This window comes from Megalobrama amblycephala, unplaced genomic scaffold (assembly GCF_018812025.1).
Source record: "Megalobrama amblycephala isolate DHTTF-2021 unplaced genomic scaffold, ASM1881202v1 scaffold424, whole genome shotgun sequence".
NCBI lineage: Eukaryota > Metazoa > Chordata > Actinopteri > Cypriniformes > Xenocyprididae > Megalobrama > Megalobrama amblycephala.
In genome coordinates, this window is record NW_025953372.1 from 90,039 (window position 1) to 112,432 (window position 22,394).

At 36.2% G+C, this 22,394-nt stretch overlaps 1 protein-coding gene across 1 annotated transcript in view; it reads left to right on the top strand.

Moving 5' to 3' along the window:
• The window catches only part of rptor (regulatory associated protein of MTOR, complex 1), a 190,049-nt gene that overhangs the window by 51,618 nt on the left and 116,037 nt on the right, over window positions 1–22,394 (top strand). Inside the window, exons 5-6 of the mRNA XM_048180091.1 lie at window positions 4,107–4,166; window positions 18,040–18,140. Of these exons, the coding sequence (XP_048036048.1) occupies window positions 4,107–4,166; window positions 18,040–18,140 (161 nt within the window). The remainder of the gene's footprint in view (window positions 1–4,106; window positions 4,167–18,039; window positions 18,141–22,394) is intronic.

The window sequence follows — 22,394 nt, forward strand, 5'->3', positions numbered from 1 at the left end:
CTTTGTTGAAGTACCTTTGGCGCCAATTACAGCCTCAAGTCTTATTTGAGTATGATGCTACAAGCTTGGCACACCTATTTTTTTGGGGCAGTTTCTCCATTTCCTCTCAAGCTCCATCAGGTTGGATGGGGAGCATCAGTGTACAGCCATTTTCAGATCTCTCCAGAGATGTTCAATTGGGTTTAAGTCTGGGCTCTGGCTGGGCCACTCAAGGACATTTACAGAGTTGTCCTGTAGCCACTCCTTTGTTATCTTGGCTGTGTGCTTTGGGTCGTTGTCCTGTTGGAAGATGAACCTTCGCCCCAGTCTGAGGTCCAGAGCACTCTGGAGCAGGTTTTGTCAAGGATGTCTCTATACATTGCTGCATTCATCTTTCCCTCAATCCTGACTGGTCTTAATAAATTCTGTGGGTCATGCTGAGAACATTGATGCCAGTTTTGCCATAGTCAGCCAAACTTCCTGTCCGCCATTTTGATTTTCTTTAAAATCATACTTTCGAACTACTCCTAGACCATTGATCCAATTTTCACCAAAATTGAATCCTATCATCTTCAGACCATGTTATGTATATTTTGCCTAAAATGATCTTAACTGAGTCTTATTCCATTTGAATCCACATATTCAATTTTAAAATGAAACTATAATTCCACTTACCGTATTTTCCGGACTATAAGTCGCACTTTTTTTCATAGTTTGGCTGGTCCTGCGACTTATAGTCAGGTGCGACTTATTTATCAATTTATTTGACATGAACTGAGAGAAATGAACCGAGAGAAATGAACCAAGAGAAATGAACCAATAGAAAACATTACCGTCTCCAGCCGCGAGAGGGCGCTCTATGCTGCTCAGTGCTCCTGTAGTCTACCACTGAAAACAACTGAAAACTGTTAACTGAAATATTAACTTAAAGACAACTGAGAAAGACTGAATGCAAATAAAATGCCCCCAAAAAGAAAATCCTATTCTGCAGATTACAAACTGCAGATAGTAAAATATGCAGCCGAAAACGGTAATCGAGCAGCAGAAAGAAAGTTTGGAGTGAGTGAGAAACTTGTGAGGGACTGGCGTAAAACAGAGGTTACTCTAACTCAAATGAAGAAAACAAAAAAAGCTAACCGCGGGCTGAAAGCAAGATGGCCAGAGCTGGAGGAACGAGTCCACAGATGGGTGCTTGAACAACGCGCTGCCGGGAGAGGCTTGTCAACAGTGCAGTTGCGTCTCCACGCCATGGTAGTAGCCAAGGAGATGAATATACCGGTAAATGATTTTGCTGGCGGGCCTTCTTGGTGTTACCGCTTCATGCAACGCAACCGCCTCTCTATCAGAGCACGGACAACATTGTGTCAGAAACTGCCAGCAGACTTCCAAGCTAAGGTCGACAGTTTCCGTGAGTTCGTTAAAAAGCAGGTTACTGAATACAACGTGTCACCGGACCATATTATCAACATGGACGAGGTCCCCCTCACGTTTGACATCCCCATGGGCCGAAGTGTCGCAGAGAAAGGGCAGAAAAGTGTGAATATAGTGACAACTGGTCATGAGAAATCGCACTTCACAGTGGTGCTGGCATGTTGTGGAGATGGATCGAAATTGCCACCGATGGTCATTTTCAAACGGAAAACCATGCCCAAAGACGAATCTCCCCCCACAGTTGTCGTGGCCGTGAATGAGAAAGGGTGGATGAATCAAGAAATGATTAACCTTTGGCTTACAAAGTGCTACACTAAGCGTCCTGATGGCTTCTTTAAAACACGCAAAGCCCTGCTTGTGATGGACAGTATGCGAGCGCACATAACGCCACAATTCAAAGATAAAATAAAAGCGTGCAACTCCATACCTGTCATCATCCCTGGAGGTTTAACCAAAATACTCCAGCCACTCGACATCTCGGTGAACCGGAGCTTTAAGGCAGTCTTGCGTCGCCTGTGGGAGGAGTGGATGGTGGACGGAGAGCACAGCTTCACGGCAACCGGGAGAATGCGCCATGCAACTTATCAGCAAGTCCTTGGATGGATCGACACAGCATGGGCTTCAGTGACAATTGAAACCATCCTGTCGGGATTCAGAAAGGCCGGAATAACTGGAACTGATGCGGAGTCTGACGACAGCCGCGCAGAAGAAGAAGAGACGGCGCTTCATCTTCCTCCGGAGTTGGCGGAGTTGTTCAGAAGCGACACAGAGGATGAAGAATTCAACGGATTCAGTGAAGTGGAATAAGATCGCGGGAGCTTTGTGAACTTGCTTAGTGTTACCGGTAACTGTTGGACTCGCTGGCTTGTTATGTTAATTTTAGCCTATTCAGCCTTCCAGGTATGTTTTTATGCTATTATGTAGCTAACTGTTAATGTGTTATGTTAACATACATATTCAGCCTGTTGTTCTGTGTACTATTGTGTACCATTAGCTGAATAACTTGCCTTTCCAGATTACCAATATCTGTTCTTGGTCTTGGATTTTAAATAAATTAAGTTAATATTTCAGTTAACAGTTTTCAGTTGTTTTCAGTGGTAGACTACAGGAGCACTGAGCAGCATAGAGCGCCCTCTCGTGGCTGTAGACGGTAATGTTTTCTCTTGTTTCTTGGTTCTAAATAAATGCGACTTATAGTCCGGTGCGACTTATATATGTTTTTTTCCTCGTCATGACGTATTTTTGGACTGATGCGACTTATACTCAGGTGCGACTTATAGTCCGAAAAATACGGTAAGTACTTTTTTGTAGCTGAAACTTAATATGCATTATCATTAATCCATTAAAATCAGAATCTTTAAATTACCTCTTACCTCTTTTACTGTTAACTGCTATAGTTACCAAAAGCACAAGCACCTTCGCACATACTATAAAGTAATTACTGTACCATAGAATATCACTGTGCTGAAGTGTGCACAGACATTACTTTTTAAATAAAGTAACATACTGTATAGGCCTAGTCTTAATGTTATTTGGCCATTCTTCAACCTAACCACAAGCACTACTTTCCAATATAGTGGTAACCCCCAAAACTCAAGACATACCAGAAACCCTTTTAAATTCCAACATAACAGAACATTAAACACTTACAGATCACCTCCTATATTACTCTTGATAAAAAAGTAAAATAGCACTTGACTTTAACATTTTCTCTTCTTTAACAGTCGGAAGCAAAGCGTGCTAGAAATCTGCTGTAACTCATTCCATTTGAGTTCTACTTAATATAACCAGTTGAGTTCACATAACTTTTTTTTTCTATTAAGTTCAATGTACTTTAAGAAATATTTGAGTCAACTGGTTGTACTGTTCTGAAGTTGTGCTGCTATCCATTGTATTTATCCTCACAAGATTTTAAAGAGTATTCTCTCCAGATTCTGACTTTGATAGATCACAGAACCCATGAATTACTATAGTAAGGAAATCCTGCTAACTGCTTATCTTGTGATCTGGACAGATTAGCTCCTCCTCTTAACAGGAAAAAATACTTTATTCGTAATGAAGCTTGATAAGTACACTAAAACCCTATCCTGATGTACTTTCTCTCCCACTGGATGACTTTTCCAACAGAATGTTACTTTTATTGTTTAAGATAATTATGTTTTGAAGACACATTTCAGTGTTTCCTAATGTTTGTAATTTTTTTTTTTTTTTTTAATAAATATATCTGCATGTTTTTGGATTTTGCTACTGTAAGGCTGGTGCTTTTATACTGCTGGTAAGCTTTTTTGCTCTCTCTCTCTCTCTCTCTCTCTGTGTGTGTGTGTGTGTGTGTGTGTGTGTGTGTGTGTGTGTGTGTGTGTGTGTGTGCGTGTGTGTGTGCGTGTGTGTGTGAGAGAGAGAGAGAGAGAGAAAGAGAGAGAGAGAGAGAAATAAAGTGTCTATTAACTTACAGGGTTAGTTCAGTTGATTACTATAATTGTGTTTTATGTATGTCTGTGTGTGTAGATGTATGAAAGATTCTAGGCTTGGTTTAGAGAGAGGACAGTGCTAAGATTTCAAGCCTGGTTTGAGTAATCACAAATCAGTATGTATTAAGCATCTTGACTGTGAGTGAAATCGAAAGAGGCAGAAGTTAAAAAGAAGTGTGTATGACATCTTCTCTAACAGAGTTTCCTTTTTTTTTTTTTTCCTCTAAGGTTCTGTATGCAGAAGAGTGCAAAGCTGGTGCCAGGAGTGACCCTGGACTTGATTGAGAAGTAAGTATTTCTTTTATTTTATTTCATTTGGCTGTCTACCCTTTCTAGTCTTTTTCATCTCTCTTGTTTTTCTCGGTTTGCTTTTTGTATTTTCTCTTCTCCATTATCTTTTGTTCTCTGGAAATGGCAGAGAAACCTGAAAAAGCTATGAAAATGAGTGAGAAATTTCTATAGTGAATATGCATTTTTCTACTTCCACTTAAATCAAAAATTAATCACTAGAAATTGGTCTTTGGAGTGCAGTAACAACAATTCATATCCAGTAATCATGCATAGCTGATAAAAGCCATGGAAATCTTAGATCAAAAGCTGTGGAAACCCTGTAATTATTATGGTTTTAATTATACATTTTTTATTTAATTCAGCATTTCTGTTGTTATATTACAAATTCCATGCAGTTCTATCATGTGTCCCAGGCTGCACTGAAACAACTCAACTTATGCTTCTTTTAATACTAATATGTTTGGTTTCGTCCACTTGTTGGTTCTTCGTATGTATTCTATGATTCTTTTTTCTAGCTGCTATAACTTTACAGTGAATAAACAAACTAATGAGCTCTGTTGAAACTATTTAGAAATTGTATTTAGATTCATTTATAAAAGACTAAAGAAAACTAAATTGTTCTAAACAGACCTTTTTTTCATTGATCTGAAGTTGGCCTTTGCAACCTTTAAGTTCATTTTTAGAACTTTTTCCTGTATAAGAGCTCTGGGACCCCTGAGACATGATGGGATTGGATGGAGGAAGAGAGGCAGTTCTTTGAGCATTCTGCAGATGAAAAGCACTTGATGAGATCATGACAGCTCTAACCCCTCTGCTTCCTCTTTCTCCATTTCGTCTGTAAACTCAGATAAGCTTGCAATCTCTTTCAGAGATCACCAACTTTTCCCACAACAACCAGAGTTAAGACAATGAAAAGTACAAATGAAAAAAATAAAAAATAAAATAATAAATTAATTAATAAATAAAATCCCCATTTATGTCAAGTGCATGTTTGATGACAAGTCTGACCTCGTGTGCATGACGTTGTCCTACAACAGACTTCCGCTCACACAGGACCAGGGTTTTTTTGATCCACACTTTCTTTCCATTGGGTCTAATGCTAGTTATTTCCCTAAGATTGCATTGTAACAGCACTCCCCACAGTCTGGTGTTCTGTTTGCTGTGGGATTTATAATGGCAGCTTTATATTATCCTGCCATTTATCTGTATGCAAAGTGTCTTCAAAACCTAAAAAGTTTTTACAGAATAGTATATGCATCCTTGTAATTATTGCATCCTTGTAATTATACGCTCATGTAATTATTATGTAATAATCATAACTTTTCTATTAGTGTCTTAGCTGCTTGGTCATATCTTAGTCCGCTTCTCTCTACGTTCTTCCCAGGAGAATTTGCAGTTAGCACAAGAAAGGACTTTGTTGTAAATAATAGAGACAAAGAATGAAACTCATCACAGCTATGCCATCACAGTGGTGCAGCTTTGGGGTCTCAAATGAAATTTGCGAAATTTTTAAAATATTGTTATTTATTTATTTATTTATTTATTTTTCTTTATGGATATAGTTGATCATGACAGTGCAGTTCCATTTTCTGAAAGACTGACTTTTGTGTCCTAACGGAAAGTGTAGAGTATGAGCATTAACAACATTAACAGAGCATTCTCTTTTAATCATTGAGCTGCAAGCAGCAGGGTGACAATAGGCAAAACACTTTCAGTTGACAAATGCCCACATGCATCTGATTCTGACTCTTTTCTACATAATTGATAGCTGCTTTGATGTTTTCTGGAGCTATTTAAAGATCAACTAACTTTTAACTATATGAATGTCTGAGTTGAGCATTATTTATTTTTATGCGTTGCATTTCACTGTGGATTCTTTGGTAAATCAGTCGCAATTTTGGAGCAGGCTTTGCAAACAGATGTTTACAATATGGACTCGACAGTAATGCAACAACATGTAAGTAACCGCGTTAAATTTAATGCCTGATCTGTGATCAGTGATTTCTGATTTGTAATGATTCATGTACAGTCAGATGTTCTTGTCTTGTCAGTAAATCAAACCAGTGATGACTTAACAGTCAACTTCACATTGTTTCTCTTAGTAGGATGAAATCTGTTATTCAAACTGTGATTAAATTATAAATAAAAAGCGATCAAAGAACGCTCCCTCTGGAGCTTTCAATCAGCGTTGTTTAATTAAACAGCGCGCGTTTATGAGTGACTGAGTTCTGGACTCGCGCCAAAGCGCCAAAACACGTGTAATAATCAATGAAGCTCTCAATTACAGTGTGTTTGCACTGTTAGTTATGAAAGCATTTGTTAGTGTGAGTTAGTGTGTGTGAAATCGAGTTGCAATGACGAGACATGTCTGTGATCAAGTACAATGCACATCACTCCAACATTTCATGCCACGATCTAAATATAATGGCATAGAATTAACTATAATCAACACTTTACACGATTAGTTAACCTTGAGAGCTGTAATAGTAAAAAAAGATTTGAGAAAGTTAAACTTGTAATACTTAGCTGTTTCATAATCAAAGATGTTAGCCAATCACAGCAGTGATTTACACTGAAGTCTCAAAGCAGACGCCCCTTCAAACAGAGCGTTCAAATCATAGGGCTAAAATCAATGTAGGAAAATGGCCTTTTATTTTTTAAGCGCACCACAGGAAACATTCTAAAACGATAAAAGGTAATGACCCCTTTGATGTTAATCAAACAACAAAAGACAAAGGGAAAATCACTGCTCTTGACTGATTAACTTGTGTAACTTTAATTGATTGATCTGTATTTAATTTTTACAATGAAGATTTTAAATTTGATTACTTTGTTTCTTATTTCAGTTTCTTACCAGGGGTATGTTTCCCAAAAGCATCATTAGCCAACTATGGTTGCAAGTTCCATTGAACTCTATTGGTAATGACGGAACTTGCGACCATGGTTGGCTTTGGGAAACACACCCTTGAATAGTACTGTTAGACCTACCTGAAAAAAAGTAGTCTATTTCCTTTGTAATTTGTTTATTTGTTCTTATTTTATTACTGTTTACTTGTCTTTTTTAATTCAGTTTACTGTTTGATATCAAGCTTCCCTGTGTTATGTGTAAACTATTGCAACAAAATTAGGTAACACTTTATTTTAGGGTCTTTTAACTAGTTGCTTATTAGCATGCATATTACTAGAATATTGGCTGTTTATTATTAATTATTAAGCACATATTAATGCCTTATGCCTTATTCTGCATGACCTTATTCTACATTCTTAACCCTACCCAATACATAAACTTAACAACTAACTTACTATTAATAAGCAGTAAATTAGGAGTTTATTGAGGGAAAAGTCATAGTTAATAGTGAATACATTCCCTATACTAAAGTGTTACCCAAAATAAAAAAAAACAAATACATCGAGTTAGCAAATATTTATGTGAGATAATTGTAATGATAATTGAGCGTTTAAATATGAATAAAAGCTTAAAAGCTGTCATTATATAAAGTGATCTCTTCAGAAACAATTATTGATTGCCTAGACTTTCAGTGGATGGACAAAAAATAATATAATATTAAAAATATCTAAATGACAGTATATGCAGTGTTTTTTCCCCCTTGGTATCGAAAATGGTATCGAATATCATACATTTCATGGTATCGTATCGAAGTTAGAAATTCCAGTATTGTGACAACATTAATATCTTGTTCTGCTATAGCTCTTGAATAACATTTGCATTTCTGCATAATGCAGTTTGGGGCTTTGTGATCAGTTATGAGACATAATTGACTTCAAACTTGGCACAATATGTACTGATTACATGCAAGTGCACATGAGATCTCAAAAACAAATTGTTATTTAGTATTAAGTATAACAAGTGTAATTATTTTACTTTGCATTTAATGTAATGTGCTGTGGTCAGGTACTGAAGTCATAGCTGCTAAGCAATTACCAAGCTGTCTCGCTCTGAGAGATGTGTTCACGGTTGGGACTGAAACGAATGTCTCAGAGGTCGAAATTGGAAGTGAAACCCAGTATGTGTGCTGTTTTGAGTGCTACATGTATCATACTGTTGAAAAGAACCATGTCAAAGCAAGAAAGTTACAGCCTACCTAGATTCACACTGATACTAAATTATACTTTAAGCTAGCGAGAAGTTACTCTATAAAATGTGCTCCATAAAACATATGCTCCTGGAGACCAGGTACATTACTCATGATTGGAAACAAATGAAGAAAGTAAGTTTGCTGAATGGATAGAGTACAATTTGGCTGTGGGGCTGTTGTTAAGAGAAGTGTGTGTGCAGTGATAGATGGCATCTGGGAGCAGCAGTGTGTTAGTCAGTGGCACGTTAGAGGCGATGACATTTGCTTGAGGCTTCTGCCCAGCATGAGCTGCCTGACTCACCCACTCATCATGAGGACAGAGCCCACTGCTGCCAGTCACACACACAACACTGATGCCTATGACTCTCACTATCAGGTGTCACTTTTTCAGGAATCTGTAATAGACTTTGGTTGCACCCACATACATATACTTTTATACGTTTCTCTCTTGTGCACATATTTGTGAGTGGTCACATAAGCAGGATACAAATAAATTGTCCTAAACCTGCTTTCTGCCATCAGCATCCTGCTGACATATTCAATATTACATTTAGATCTCTTTCATTGTGCTGTATGTTTTTACAAAACAAATACAAATGAGAGTGTGATCTTTAGTTATTTAATTGTGAAATTATTCATTGTGAAAAAAGTACAATTGTTTGCGCTACAAACCAGTATTTATAATTAAGACAATACATTAAAATAATATGGTAAGAAATACCAGTTTGCAATATCAAGCAGCATAACGAGCTGTTTTGTACAGCTAAAAATAACTGGAAGCGAATGACACCGAAAGCCAGACACATTAAATTTACAAATAGCTGCGCCCGCTCTTACCTGAAAAATAAAGTGAATATTGGTGACTTATATAAGAGAGAGAGAGAAAGCACACACACAAACAAACAAACAAACAAACAAATAAATAAATAAATATATATATATATATATAGTATTATATATATATATATGTATATGTATGTATGTAGGGCCATTCCGTGTCAACTCAACCAGAGGTCCTCGGCTCAAATGTTTGATTTTATTAATGTTATTTCTGTTGAAAGACAAGCATAAAGTGATGAAAGCTAAAGTTCAGTCCCAGATATTGGGACCCCAATGTGACTCCATGTCCAAATTGTTGAATTTTACCCATTTTCAATGGTCAAGAACCAAATGTAGGTAACTTTTTAAACAGCTGATAGTTGTGCTTAAAGAACAATGTCTGAAGAACAAATGACACTGAAGATAGATGTATCTTGTTTTCCTCTATCAAAACAATTCAATACAAGAGACCTCTCGGAGGGCAAAAAAAAACTACTGATTCAAATATATATTTTTATAAATCCATGTTTGATAGCAAGTTAATGTGCCTCAACTTAACCATTTTCAGTGGATTTTGGTACTCAGAGAGTTATGTCTTATGCAATTCTTTTGCTAGAGGGAAACTAGATACATTTCTGATTTAAACATTATTTATTCTTGAGACAAAATTCAGCAATTTGAACATGGTGCTGCATTGAGATCACCCTTATCTATGGGTATTTACGAATTACAGTTGATTGTGGAATGTCTGATATGACTGTGGAGACTATGGACTTGCATTCAGTCATGTCAGAATTACTTTAATTAGGAGATTACAAATCAGAGCTATTTGCAAAAACTTGAGAATTGACAGTGTTTTTCAATCATGTGGCCCATCAGCACTGCTTATTTTATGTGTCTTATGTGTCTTATCCTAGACCAAATTAAGGTCATAAATGACTCCATAAAATCATCCAAAATCTGAAACATTATTCATACTATTATTGAACTGTAAAGGCTTACCTTTCTCTCTAAAAGCTTCTAATCTATACACATCCACATATATAACATAATCTTTATATTGTGGATACATCACATCTGTGTAAAACAGAAATACAGCAGGTAGGTGTAGCCCATCAGTTTCCTGCCATGGTTAACTGTTCTTCTCCATGGTATGTTACCTCAGCTCTGTTGCTGAGATGAAAACCAAGATCACCTTCACCCCTTAAGGTGAGAATTGAAATCTTTGAGCAATGACTTTTGTCCTCCCAGAATATCTGTTTTCTTATTGTCACAGACTGAAAGTAGGAAATTGTTTTTTGATTCATCTCTCTCTCTCTCTCTCTCTCTCTCTCTCTCTCTCTCTCTCACCAATTTATTTAATAAGCATCTCAGACAGCACTTGAATACCGCGTTTAATTCTCATTCACATCGTATTGCGCTTGAACTGACACACAAAATTATATTATTATCTTGCTAAACAAATTAAACCAACAAATATGATTCATATTCTTTTGGTTTCTCTACCTAATATATTTAAAAATTACAAATGCGATGAATATACAGGCAGTGTTTCCCACAGGATTTTGTGAGACTGTGGTGGGTGGACACCGGTCCCTCTAGGGGTTCTAGAATAATTAGTGGAGGCCTGTATCTATATATCTGTATTTGTAAAACTAATGGCCACTCTTTGATTTGTTAAACACAATCCAGAATGCACTAAACACACTACTTCATTATAGAGAAAAATAACAAATGAATAAAAATATATAATCATAAGCTGACCAAAGAATAAATAACTAAATAAATAAATAATCTAGGTGACTATATAATTTAGCAGAAAAAGAGTATAGACCCCTTAAAAGTTTGTAAACATTGCAACGTTTCCTGGTGGGCGGGGCTTAGCTGGATGCAAAAAGAGACGCTGGACTCGATGTTGACAAGCGTAAGCTTAAGCTAGCATGTTTTAGGAGGGATTTATTAAACATAGATGCAGAAGAAGGATCAGAACTGTCCGAATATGTACAGTCACTGACTCTGCGGGACCGTGACAGCTATTTTTGTAAATTAACTTAAGTTTTGGATATTTCCTAGACAACATATGAATTACTTTCGGGTGGTTCGGGGAATTTTGTCAAGGCTTATTGTCTAATGTAACCTAACGCTGGGCTAACTATGATTATGGCTAGCAATGTGGATTATTTTAAGAGACCATTCAAAGGATGGCACACACATCTATCGCTGTATGTTTGTTTAACATTTAAGCTAGCTAGTGCGCTGAAAGTTGGCGACTTTTCACCTATAAAACAGAAACTTGCTGATTTGTACTAGATAAAACCAACACACCATTACATATGCATCGATTATTTTACCTGATATGAAGTGTGCACTGCAAATACCAGTATTATTTATGATCGTCTCCGTCCAGTCTGTACGCCGTATTGCTTTCAACCACAATTATCTTTTTGATTTCTGTGAAGGAAAAGGATGTCTGCCGGGATCTGGTAAAACTTTAGTTTTGAACCAAAATTCCTGTTCCTTCTATTCTGGCAGCCAAAAACACAACAAGACGACATTTTAAAGTCAAAACCTCAAACTTTTAGCGCGCCCGCTATTAGTTCTTATTTATGTTTTGCCTCCAGCTAGAGCGGTGACGTCACAGTGACGTAGGCGATTAAGGGGTCTATGCTAGCCTAATTCTTGAGAAAAACTTTGCTCAGTAATTTTATAAAATCGAAATATGTTAATAAAGTTTAAAATTACTATATGCATTCTTATGAAATGAATATATATATATATATATATATATATATATATATATATATATATATATATATTTGATTCTTATGAAATGAAAAAAAATATATATTTGATTTATATATTAATGTAAAGACATATGTTTTTATAATAATCTAAGATTAAAATACCTTTATTTTAAATGTATTGAGCAGCTGTTTAATGGGGCAACAAGATATAAATATGAAAGAACAAAATAGGCTATTAATAATCTTTCAGTGTGCAAAACCATGATAATATGAAACGCTTCAAAACAGCAGCAAAAAACCGCTAATGCGCATCCCGGGTGCAGAATGATGTGCTTGAAGCAATATGGAGTCACAGCATGCAGTTGCACAGCGTATTGAAAAGTTCACGGCACAAAGATAACCCCTGTGTGTATATGCAACTAACAGTTTATTGATCGTATGTTTCTTTTCACTTTTAAATACCAGTTATTGTGCTTGTGACACCAATTCATAGTCCTTGTGTCGTGCGATCTAACTGTAACCAGTATGACATCGTTCAGAAATGGCAATAAACCCCAGCAAGATGAAGTCATTTTATGCAAATCCACAGCCCTTTATCTACATAGCAAGTATTATAATGTGAATATATCATATTGGAGAGTTTTACCATGCTGAGTGTCGTTACCGAACGCGACGCGCTGTTTGAGTGCTGAACAGAGAATGATTGACAGCTGCAGCGGAGGGAAGACGAGTTTCTTTGAACCTAAATTTAACAATGTACATATTCTTCTGTCCTCACATGAAGCTATGGAATGGCTTTAGTTGAGTTTGAATATAGTGCACAAAAACTTAATTGGTGCAAGTCTATTTCTTTTGCCTTATGACTCAATTAACAATCGATTATTTAAATATCGCGATAGGCGTATTTTAAGACTGTGGCGGGCCGCCACAGTCTAGTCAATGTATGGGAAACACTGGTATTGGTATCGGTGTGTACCAAAAATGAGAGTATCGGTATCGGCCTAGTACTGGAAAAAGTGGTATCGATGCATCCCTAGTAAAATTAAAGGGGCTCTATGTAATAATGACACCCAGTGTTCAAAATAGGTACTGCAGTCAAAATTCAAAATATTGTTTGGCTCGCCCCCTCGTTCAAAGAAACGGGTTGCCAGCTTTTGCAGCATATGGTTGCCAGCAACAATAGGAAGCGCAATTGACAATGAAAGCTGAGGAGACTTAAACACTGTAAGCTGATGAGTTGATTTATCTGTTTTGATATGCTGTTGTTCATAGAGATTTTTAGATGGATTCAGAGGCTTTTTAGTAGAGATGGACCGATTGCAATTTTCTTGGCCAATTCCGATTTCCGATTTTTGTTAGTGTGATCGGCCGATACCAATTTTTGCAGATTCCGATTTTCTTTCCAAGAACTATAAATAACAACATAGAGTTTTATTTTCATAAAACAAAAAACAAGTAAAAGTCAGTAATAAAATATAAACAGCTCAAATAAATGCAATAGAATAAAGAGAGCTATGAAACTAAGGTTTTCAGGTTAACTAGGTTTTTATTCAGGTAAGAAATACCAGTACTACAGAAATTAAAGTAATCAAATGTAAAATAACACATTGTGTTATTTTGCATTGGTTACCTTAATTTCTGTAGTCTTAATTGCAAATAATTCTTACCATTAAAGTTATACAACGTATTCAGTCAAGTGCAGAAACTGATTTTCTTTGTCTTTTGTTCTTTGATTAACATGACAGACAGCAGCAGGAATACTGGACTTCTGTCCCTTTAAGAGTTTATGAACGGTGTTCAACGGACCCAATACTGTTACACACGACATGAGTTCACTTTCTTAGCTATTTAACGATTAAAAACTGACAGTGTTTATCTGTGTACTCGCCAAGATTGCCTGTGCCGCTGGTTTTGACATACTTTTGTATGTATTTGACAGTTTAATCGAAGGAAGGCGCATATTTTGGTAATTGTGACTCTGTTTGACTTCTGTCTCAGTTTGAGACTGAGCGTGGCTTGTTTCACCACTGATATAGATCAGTAGTGCGCGCGTTTGTGTGACCGCGAAACCTGCGGGAATTACTAAAATTATGCGCTATACAAACACTATTTAACCGGAGCGAATGAGACGAGAAAGGGAGAGAGAGAGAGAGAGAGAGGAGGCGCCCGCGCGGGTGTGTTTCACTTCACCTTGACAGAGAAGAGAGCGAGAACGCGCAGCTGACGTTATTGCCGGATTCTCTGACCCAGTTTGTTTGCTGGTGTCCATGGTTGCAATACGTGGTGTTTTCCGCCAACTGGCAACCTGTGATGTCGAAATACTATTGGATAAACTGCAGAACGAGGTTTTGCACAGACCAAAACAAAAACACACATTCCGACATGGAACACACATTTTCAAAGTAGAATATCTGGTTGTAGCAATGTTTTTCTGAGAAACAAGTAGGTGAACTTAGCATGTTTCCTAAATATCTGCAAACATATTGGGGTATTTTTATGATTTATTAAAGTAAAAATCGTACATAGAGTCCCTTTAAAAGAAATATCTGATCATTCACCAAACCGCGGCTGCTATTTACATCTCATATCATCTGTAAACTCTTACATTACCAAGGCAATGACTGACGTATTTATATTGGTAAACTTTCTATCCGTAAGAAAACTCTGATGAACCATAATAATGTGCACGACACGTTCTCTTGTTCATTACTGCAGTGATCAGTAACACTCAGACCATAATACTGGTCAAAATAAGAGCCCCCTTTTTGTAAGACGGATAATGCAGACCTTATATATAATTACACCCACAATAATATGTACAAAACAAATTAAGAGATTAATCACAATAAAGTCTGTTACATTTTGTAAACGGTGTTTTTATCACACAAACAGCTCAATTCAAAAGATGCGCCCATGGTGGAATAGCATGGAGCTCCTTCAGAGTCTGTTCCCACCCCCGATTGTAAAGCAAAACGTGATTGGTTGTAGCGAGAGTGTGCTGCGATTGGTCAGCGCAACGTGGCCGTTATCTGATTGGCTTGAGTGGTCGGTGGGTTGAGTCGACCTATTTGTGGATTTGTCTGCAGTCATAATGCTATCCATGGGTTTCAAAGACGTCACTTCCGCTATGCCCGCCGCCATATTTGTGTCCGAGATGGCAACTAACACAGCAGCGCTTCATTGTATTGATGAACATCTTTAGCTTCAGCGCGAGTGCTCAAACAGCAACACAAAACATTATCTACGATTATGGCTGTCATATTAATAACATTTTAATTGTCTACACTATTGTATTAAAATATTGTGAATTCTAGTTGCTGTGTTTCGGCGTGTTGTTACAGGAAGAATGCATATACAACAGGAGCTATTCTGACTACGTTACTAGTTCAAGTTCATGCGCGCATGATTTTGTGCAAATAAGTTGTAATTTTATGTTTATCTTGTATAAATATATATGAATTACCATATATAGGATGTGTTTCGTTGAGTTAATTAACCTAGGCAAGTGCTTCAGTTTACGGGTGTTCATTCAGCGCATGTAACGTTAGCTCAATCAGTGATGTTATTATCAAAATGAGATGATTTGAGGAAAAAGTCTGTTATTGTTCGCGATCCTTATTATTAACCAAACCATGCGTTTTTTGAAAATAATACAAGAACAATATAAGTGCTAGTTATTACAAATAATGCATTCATTTTTTGAAAACATGAACGTTTTAATATTACAGTAGTAAACATTGCTGTTTTGAGCTGCGCACGCTGAAGCTGAAGATAATCAAAACCCATAAACTGAAGTAACGTAGTCAATAACTCCGAAACACAGCAAATAAGCCCAAAGAATTCACAACGTTATATTACAAGTGTATACGATTAAAATATCATGTATAAGAAGACAGTCCCAATCATATTAATGTTTTGCCTTACTTTTTGAGCCCTCGCATCAGCTCTGCAGGTTATTTACCTCAACGAAACACATCCTTTATGAGATTAATCAGATATTTATACTTATCAAATTTAAAAAATGACGCTAATGCACAAGTGAAGTTTGAACAAGTTGTGTAATCAATGTTTAACTCCAGTAGATGCGCTCTTCCCACAACAACACGTTGAAACAACAACAACATAGAGGATTCACAACGCTTTATTACAATAGTGTTCTCGTTATAATATTATGTAAATTACAGTCCCAGCAGTTATTAATGTTGTGCATTGCTGTTTGGCTGCCAGTGGTGTGGTCCCTTTTGATTGAAGCCAACAATTCCGCCAATCTAACTCCTTTGGGATCGAATAAAATTGTAGTTCGGGGTTTCTCTGACGACTGTTAAAACGGCTAATAACACAACATATCCCAGATATATTGTAAACTTGTTGTGAACCTTCTGAGAGCATTTTGTTGGCCTCCCTCTGGTAGTTGTAGCTGCTGTCACCATAGACTTCAACAGGGCGTGCAGCTGTGACCGGACACAAATATGGCGACGATAACATACAGTGACGTCACATGAAACCCATGGATAATTGTTTCAGAATCCACAAATGCATGAGGTGATTCACAAATGCGCAGGAAGAGATCCACAAATGTGCACAGCGATCCATAAATGCACAGAAAGCAATTCACAAATGTACAGGTGGTGATTCACAAATAAATACAGGCAGAGTTGTGCTTGTGACATAAAAACATATTTGTAAATGTTTTTTTTTTTTATTATTAGCAAATCTCATTTTATTTATTTGTGAATTTAATTAATTTTTGTGAAACTCCTAGCATATATTTGTGGATCTCATTCTATTCATTTGTGTATATGATTATTTTTTTTTGTGAATATATTTACATTTATTTGTGTATCATAATCTATTTATTTGGAATATTGCTACAATCCTATATCCATATAGAAACCCCATTCAACCAGATTGCTTTCATAGTTTTCATAGTCTATTTGTGATCCAAACGACCACAACACATCTTAATACTGGGTGTAATATGGGACTGTCATCTGTAGTATTTGTGCGTTTAGTTTGTGTTCAACAGATAGTATAGCAGTTAGGATTTTTTTTTTTTTTTTTTTTTTAAATCTTCTTTAAGTTTGTTTCAAGATGCTAAAGTTTGTGACTAATCTGTTACTAATCATGACAGTAGTCACAGAATGCACTTTCTGTCTTCATTTAAAAGGTAATTATTTTGCCAGTGTTCTATTGCTTTACTGCTTCTCTCTCTCTGTCTGTCCCTCTCTCTCGCTCTCAAAATTTGCAGCTCTGATTTGGAGATGTTGGGGTCTGATATGTTATTTCAGTATTACTCCTTTATTATTCAGTATTACTCCAACTGTGTTTGTGTCCAGTAGCGATTTTGAAAGAAATTTTGTGATTCAAGATGTTATCTTGTCTCCAGTAGGCAGTAATTGGGTTGTTGATTTAGTTGTGTTCTTTTTTTTTTTTATTACACATGTTTCTTTCTCTCTCTCTGCCTTCTCCATCACTCATTAATTAATTAATCTCTTATGAAAACACTTTTGCTGTTTGAGATGTCTGGTCACTGCACGCACACACATTCTTATTCTAAACCAGGACAGGAGGGATGTCCCATCAGTAATTACAGTAGAAAGGATGTCATGGTTGCTTAGCAACAGCATTTTTGGAAGCTGAGTCCTGTGCAGCTCTCCTACTATGCACCATCATACTTCAGGGATTCATAGCAAAATAGTTTAATATTGATTATTGGCATATCGAGAACATGATACAGTCTGTGTCAAGGCAAGTCATATTTATTTATATAGTGCTTAATATAATACAGATTGTTTCAAAGTAGATTAACAGCAATAAACAGGAAATAAAAAGTGGTAATGTTGCAAAAACAATAAATTATGAAACAAATTCAGTTTCAGCTGTAAACCAGTTTTACAGAAGATAGTGTCATTATTTAGCTTAATTTAGTTCAATAACAGTGTCAGCTATGAAAATGTGCTTAATTCAACTATAAAGCAGGTCTACAGAGGACAATGGTGTCATTATTCAGCACAATTCTGTTCTGTGTTTATTTGGTTCAGTTCAATAACAGTGCAAGTTTACTGTGCTTAATATTTTTTTTACTTTCTCTCTAATGAGAACCAAAAAGTTTGAAACTTACAGCTTTTCACATCCAATCACATCTCAGTTTATTTTGATATTCTGATATGATTTTTGGGCTTCATGTATGTTCTCATTCATTTCTCTCAGGATCCCAGGCAGACTGAATGACAGAAGGACACCATTAGGAGAGCTGAACTGGATTTTCACAGCTATTACTGACACAATTGCATGGAACGTCCTGCCAAGAGGTTTGTTCTGACAAAAATCCAGCTATTCGACAATCTGAAGTTTTAGTTTTGTGTCAATCAACAGCACAGATATTTCAGGGCTCCCACAAGGGTGACAAATTCATTTTGGTCATTCAGCATCTGTTAAATGACTTTAGCTCAGTCAGAACCCAGATTTGCCTGCTTTTCTTGTTCCACAAAATAACAGAAACTGTCTGAGATGTTGCCTATGCGCATAACATGGCAAAGTGGCGTAACTATGAACATAGTGTGGTGGCACTTACAAGTATGCAGATGATTCTGGTTAAAGCCTGGCCGAGTTTGGCTTTTAAGTCATTTTCCGGTTCCACTACCCTTGCTAATATATTTTTTGTCTTGTGACAAAACCCGTAACATTTAAAAGATTATAATAAAACATCTTCAAAAGATTGAGTGTTAAGATGTGTCTAAATTGCTGTCCTCTAGGACAGCGTTTCCCAACCAACTATTAATAAGCAATAAATTAGCTAAATTTGCTGAGGGAAAAGTCATAATTAATAGTAGGCCTGGACGATTAATCGAAAAGTAATCAAAACCGAAATTCAGAACCTCTAACCGACGTAATTTTCTCATATTGGTTATTTTGTTTTTTTTTATTCCTGTTAATGCTTCCACATTAAAAAAAAACATACACACAGAGAGGAACGCAGAAACTAGTTGTCAGTGCTGTCCTGTGATTTATCACTTAAAGGATTAGTTCAATTTCAAATTAAAATTTCCTGATAATTTACTCACCCCCATGTCATCCAAGATGTTCATGTCTTTCTTTCTTCAGTTGAAAAGAAATTAAGGTTTTTGATGAAAACATTCCAGGATTTTTCTCCATATAGTGGACTTTTAATGGAGCCCAAACGGTTGAAGGTCAAAATTACTCAATTACAAAGTTTCATTGCAGCTTCAAAACGTTCTACACAATCCCAGACGAGGAATAAGGGTCTTATCTAGGGAAACCATTGCTCATTTTCTAAAAAAAATAAATACAATTTTTATATGTTTTAACCATAAATGGTCATCTTGAACTAGCTCTCTTCTACTTCTCTATTTGAATTCCAGCAGTGTAGACACTGCTAAGTGTATTACTGCCCTCCTCAGGTCAAAGTTTGAACTAATATACTTGCACTAGCATATTGTATATGACAATTTAGTTCCAACTTTGACCTGTGGAGGGCAGTAATACACTTAGCAGTGTATAAACTGCTAGAATTAAAATAGAAAAGAAGAAGAGAGTTAGTTCAAGATGAGCATTTATGGTTAAAACATATAAAATTTTTAATTTTTTTTTTTTTTTTTTTAGAAAATGAGCGATGGTTTCTCTTGATCACTGGATCACTGTAAACTGTAATTTTGACCTTCAACCATTTGGGTAGTCCACTATATGGAGAAAAATACTGGAATGTTTTCATCAAAAACCTTAATTATTTTTCGACTGAAAAAAGAAAGACATGAACATCGTGGGTGACATGAGGGTGAGTAAATTATCAGGAAATTTTAATTTGAAAGTGAACTAATCCTTTAAGTAGCTTAGAAACTCAAAAGTTATTATAGCATATATTTTTCTTCTTTTGAAGTAACTATTTACAACCCACAGCTTCACAATTAATAGAGAGACGGTATGATTAATTCACAAATGCAATCGCTCTCATTAATTTATCTTTATCTGATTTACAATGAGCAGAAATCTGTAAGAAATATTACGGTAGATAAAATAATGGCTGAAAGTGACCTATGTCATGTCAGAGCACTCTTCATGTCAGGAAAAAATATCCCACCTTTAATAGTCAAGCATATTTACAGTATAAACCTTGTAAGTTGAACTATGAGGGCAAAAAAAACCCCCAAAAAACCCCAAAATAATCGTTCATTAATCGTAATCGAGGTAAAATATTCAATTAATCAAGGTTTCGATTTTAGGTCATAATCGTCCAGCCCTAATTAATATGTGTTCCCCATACTAAAGTGTTACAGATGAGCTCACAAAATAGTTAAATGACAACTACTAAATGTTTTATAACTACCTGCATTAATCATGAAATACAGTAGGAATATGTGTTAATAAAGCATTTATTAGCACACTGTATAAATGTTCATTTAAATAGTTTATTAATCATTTACTTACACTTTCTAATTGATCTTGTGAACCACTGACAATTCTTAAATAATTGGTTTGTAAATAATGTAATAATTTCGAAATAGTAAATTGATCATTAAAGGTGCGGTAAGAGGATTTTGAAAAACACTGTTTGGAACTTAGTCAGGCTGACACCAGCAACAAACGTATAACCAATCAGGATTAAGGGGCATAGTTATAACAGTCGAGGAGACAGAAAAAGTAAGAGGCACATTTGAAAAAAGTAAAATAAAAACTGCAGACAGAAAGAGAGATGATGAGACACAATACAAAAGAATATCACTGGAATGAAGGGCTATGAGTGGGCAAGCGCTTTAGGACCCGCGTTAATATTAGAAAAGCTTTCCAGTGCTAGTGAGAGCTAAGTGGGAAGGCCTGAAAACAGACGCAGAGGCAGCTTTGATTCCGATTCACATGTGAGTAACACTGGGTTTGTGTGTCATAATTGTCTGGAGCTGCTGTGCTGTTGGCGACTTACAACAAACTCTTGTTTTGTTTTGTTTTTTCCCTTCCTTGTCATTTGTTCATTATCTGCATTTTTTTTTTTCGTGAAGCATTTTGTTGCGCATCAGCTGTGATAAACAGACATCCACTTTTGCATTGCATGTGTAACATTGGCCAGATAGTGAGGGTTGTGCAGGTAAACCACTGCACACTGACGACCGCGAGAGAATGCAGTGTTTAGCATCATTGTGAGTGCATTTGCCTCGCGTGCCAGCAGCGATCGGGCCGGTGTTCGAGACGGCAGGGTGGTTAGGATTGGAGAGTGAGTTTTGGAGGTGGAGCAATGAAGAGAGGGATGGGTTTGTTTGGGTTGATTTCAAATATCAACCATGTCCAACAGTGTTTTTCAAAATCTACTTATCCCACCTTTAATAAAGTATAAAAATAAAATTATTAAACACATTATAGATATGCTTATAAATCAAGAATAAAGCATTTACAGTTGTATTTATAAACTGATTACTAATGTCTATTAATGTGGGGACAATGCTTTATAAATGATGATTTACTTTACTAATGCTTGGCTAATGATTCATAGCGTGAGTTATTATAAATTGTTACCAGTTTTTCATTCATTGTCACTGTAATTAAACAAATTAGTATTGTTTAATTTGCTCATATGTAAAGAGTTGAGTTAATTATAGTGACAATAAATGAAGAATTCACTATTTGTATATAGCCTACTAACATATTACTCTGACATTTCTCTTTAAAAATTCTTGTTTTAGACTTCTATCCTCTGCGCTTCCGCATTCATCAATACATCATGCGTCAGGTCAAAGTTCACTCTTCTGCTGGAATCGATTCACGTACGGAAGCTAGTGATTTTAGTTTACAAAGTTTATAAAGCCGTATTGATTACTTTTATGATGGATGTATGGATGTGCTTTTTTTGGACTAATAGTTTAATTATAAACTAATAGTTTAAGAGTAATAAAGCACTTACAAAATCAAAGTTCACCAAAAAATTAAAATTATTTCATAATTTACTCACTCTCAGGCCATCCTAGGTGTATATGACTTTCTTCTTTCAGTCAAACACAGTCGGAGTTATATTAAAGGTGCCCTAGATTATGTTTTTAAAAGATGTAATATAAGTCTAAGGTGTCCCCTGAATGTGTCTGTGAAGTTTCAGATCAAAATACCCCATAGATTTTTTTTTTATTAATTTTTTTAACTGCCTATTTTGGGGCATCATTATAAACGCGCCGATTTTATGCTGCGGCCCCTTTAAATCCCGTGGTCCACGCCCAGAGCTTGCACTTGCCTTGAAAGTTTACACAGCTAAAATAACCCTCAAAATGGATCTTTACAAAGTGTTCGTCATGCATGCGGCATGCATGCGTCGGATTATGTGAGTATTGTATACTGTTATATTGTTTACTTCTGATTTTGAATGAGTTTGATAGTGCTCCGTGGCTAACGGCTAATGCTACTCTGTTGGAGAGATTTATAAAGAATGAAGTTGTGTTTATGCATTATACAGACTGCAAGTGTTGAAAAATGAAAATAGCGACGGCTCTCTTGTCTCCGTGAATACAGTAATAACCGATGGTAACTTTAACCACATTTAAAAGTACATTAGCAACATGCTAACGAAACAT